Source organism: Clupea harengus, chromosome 7 (assembly GCF_900700415.2).
Source record: "Clupea harengus chromosome 7, Ch_v2.0.2, whole genome shotgun sequence".
NCBI classification, from domain to species: Eukaryota; Metazoa; Chordata; class Actinopteri; order Clupeiformes; family Clupeidae; genus Clupea; species Clupea harengus.
The window spans coordinates 3,155,174-3,158,775 of record NC_045158.1 but is presented as its reverse complement, the minus strand read 5'-3'; the positions used below and the strand labels follow the sequence as shown (position 1 = coordinate 3,158,775).

The following is a 3,602-nucleotide window of genomic DNA, read 5'->3' as shown; positions in this document are numbered from 1 at the left end:
ACACACACACTCACACACACACACACACACACACACACACACACATGCATATGTATTCATATGTGTAATAATAATGTAAGCATTAATATGAAATGAAAATAAAAACTTCTCTCTCTCTCTCTCTCCTCCTCCTCCTCCTTTTCTCTCTCCCTCTCTCTCTGTCCCTCCTCCTCCTCCTCTCTCTCTGTCCCTCCTCCTCCTCCTCTCTCTCCCTCTCTCTCTGTCTGCAGGGTGACTCTGGAGGTCCTCTGGTGTGCCCCAGCGACGGGCGGATGACTCTGATGGGGCTTATCAGCTGGGGTGATGGCTGTGGCAAGCCGGACACACCAGGAGTCTACACACGCGTCACACACTACATTGACTGGATCTCCAGCAAGATGAGGAGCAACTGAGAGCACACACACACACACACACACACACACACACACACACACACACACGCACACACCAACGCACATACGTCATGACCTAAGGACGATCTGACTCCAGGTACACTCATAGGACAGTCTGCTCAGTAACTGGCCAACATTAGGTAGCCAGCTCTAACACCCCCCCCCCTCACCCCCACCCAACCGAGGCCAGTTCCCCACCCTGTTACCCCCTATGCCTAAGTGCCCTATGCCAGCTCTAACACCCCCCCCCCTCTCACCCCACCCAACCGAGGCCAGTTCCCCACCCTGTTACCCCCTATGCCTAAGTGCCCTTCCTTCCTCAGAGACCAAGCCCTCTTGCTGCGTTCTGCCTGGTCGGCCCTCGTTCCAAACGGCCCCCTCAACCCCTCCATCTTTTAACGTTCAACAGAAGGGGTTGCCTCTGTGGAATCCTCCCTGGTGGAACCTCACCACAAACAGTGTCACACTTCATATGAAGGGTCCTTGATTACTATTTACATACATAGCACTTCATTTATTGACAAGTACCATGTACTTTTTAATATCAGTACATATTATGACCAGATGTACTTGGTGGACCACGTTAGGTTTAGGGTCAGGGTCAGTATGATGTAATAATATCTACCTACATGAGAAATGCGTATGGTTTTTATTATTATGTATGTACAGTGTAATCAGGACACTTTATATGAAGGGGGGGCAGTGAGATCCACCTGTGTGTGAAAGGGAGAACGCCAGTCTCTAATCTGCATCTGGGATGTGGATGCCTTTTTGGTGCATGTTGGTGTTTGATTAACATCTGATGCCTTGTAAAAAACTTGTCTTAATCACCAATCATAGTGCAGTTTAGCTCTGTATCTCTCTCATGTGCAAAGGGAAAGGTAAATGGACTGCATTTATACAGCGCTTTTCTACTCATAGACCACTCAAAGCGCTTTACAGATTAATGCCTCAGACATCTACCCATTCACACACCGATGGCAGAGGCTACTATCTAAGGTGCCAACCCGCACATCAGGAGGGTTGGGGTTCAGTGTCTTGCTCAAGGAACCACTATCGCCCCGCGTCTCTGTATTCTCTGCTGAGCAGATCCATAGGGAACCGCTGACGCCTGAGAGCCTAATCTAATCCAATCCCGTCTGGGGTAGATGAGCTCCAGACCTGCGCCAGCGTCGGGCTGCTGTCTCTGCAGTTGTGTGTCTGTAGATCACCGCTACGATGTAGGCTTGAGTCATGTGTGTCTGTAGATCACCGCTACGATGTAGGCTTGAGTCATGTGTGTCTGTAGATCACCGCTACGATGTAGGCTTGAGTCATGTGTGTCTGTAGATCACCGCTACGATGTAGGCTTGAGTCATGTGTGTCTGTAGATCACCGCTACGATGTAGGCTTGAGTCATGTGTGTCTTTAGATCACCGCTGGTCTCGCCTCAGCTACACTTACTTATACGATGTAGTCTTGCCAGCCCAGACATGTCTGTGGCATCACGTGCCGAGATTTCACAGTGTGGGGACTACTCCTCAAAAAAGTGAACTAGAGGTGTGTCAAAAACATATACCAACAAGGCTATGCCTGGAAGCTTGTTAAACCCCCCCGATATCTGCAGTTTCTTCTCCTTTTAACCAAAGACTTTCAAGCTTCCCTCTGAGCCCTGCCTGCCTTCCGGAAGCATCTGAATTGGGGGTGAAATTCCAAATGCAGTAATGCTGTACTAGTTCCTAGGGTTGTCTCCAGACAGATGTGAATACATATCTGTAATGAATGAATACATAAAATTGAGTGAATGAATGAATGGAAAATAATGTAATATGATAACCTGGCTAGCAAGACTAGTCATGGAGTTAGCCCCCCCCTCCCCCTTCCCTTTCACGATCTTCCACAAGAATACAAGTGGAGTATAGGACTGCAACTCAACAGAAGCTATACGACCTCAATGTGATGTATGTCTGTTAATACACCCACTGAGGTATGGTGCGGAGCGACAAACAGTGTAAAAAAAGAAAGAACTGTTACTAGGAGTGGGAATGGTGTTCACCACATACATTTATTGTAAGTATTTATTTTGTAATTTATGTATTTATAGTCTGTCCTGTAGTGTGCAATCCTATGCACATTGTAGTGTCTCTCAATATTTTAATTTATTGTATATTTACGTCTGTCTTTTGACTTCAGTGGTATCTCCTAGATATTCTGTCTGTTTTTTTAAATAAACCTTTTTTAAATGGAATTAGACTTGTATTCATTATTTTGTGCAAATGTGAGTTTTAAACAAATATGCAAACGGGAATTCTCTGTAGTCAATATACTGAACCAAACCCAGGATCAAGAAACCAAACCAAGGATCAAGGAATTTATAGCTAGATCATGTTACAACAGCACTTTATAATAAAACACTGGGGTAAGCAATATACATTGTAAAAATGTAATTAATCATAGATGCAAAGTACACTATATCAGTTGTAGAAAATACATAGAATCACATAGAATGGGGAATACTGATAGAATTATGACTAGACTAGACGGAGTGCCGTCACTACAGATGCGTATGTGCTCGGACTGCCATACCATTCGAGCCTGGCTCTTTGGCGTTGTTGTCAGAGTTCAAGTTGTAGCCCCGGGTTCAAGGCCGGGTGAGGTGACTGCGGTCTGAGGTGATGTGAACCGTATGAGGGACCCCCAGGTAGGTTGACCCCTGTGTGAGGGGTGAAGCACTAGTATGTGGGAGGATGCGTGAGAGGTGCCTCTGTGCATGAAGCCTCGAAGGGGTTCAAGGCCGAGGGGGGTGACTTTGAATAATAGACTATAATATTTCATTTCATCGTCTCTCCACCACTTCCTAAAAGAGGAAACAACTAGAAAGAATCGTATTCTTATTCCACAGTAAGTACACCGTTTATTCTGTTCATTTGCAGTTTAATGTTCACAGCACCCATGTGACCATAGCAGGCGTCATCAAATATATTGCTAAAATACATCAGCTAGCTAGTTTTCCTCACTAGAGTTAGACGTCAACTCCGTGATGACTGGAAAGGGAGGCATGTTCCTTTCTGCAGTTGCACTCTTATCCTCTAGGTGTCACCCATGGCCTCCGGTCCTGTGATCAGGGATTTAAAGGTACAGTCAGTGTTTTTTTGTTGTTAAACAAATTGAGATGCCTCTAAACCTACAATCATGACTTTGGTCTGAAGGATAATAATTCACAATTGTTCC

At 45.5% G+C, this 3,602-nt stretch overlaps 1 protein-coding gene across 1 annotated transcript in view; it reads left to right on the top strand.

Annotated features, from left to right (window-relative positions):
- Nucleotides 1-564, top strand: part of plat (plasminogen activator, tissue) — a 3,273-nt gene extending 2,709 nt beyond the window's left edge. Inside the window, exon 5 of the mRNA XM_042708197.1 lies at nt 231-564. Coding sequence (XP_042564131.1) covers nt 231-392 — 162 coding nt within the window. The 3' untranslated portion in view covers nt 393-564. The remainder of the gene's footprint in view (nt 1-230) is intronic.
- The last annotated feature ends 3,038 nt before the right edge of the window (nt 565-3,602 follow it).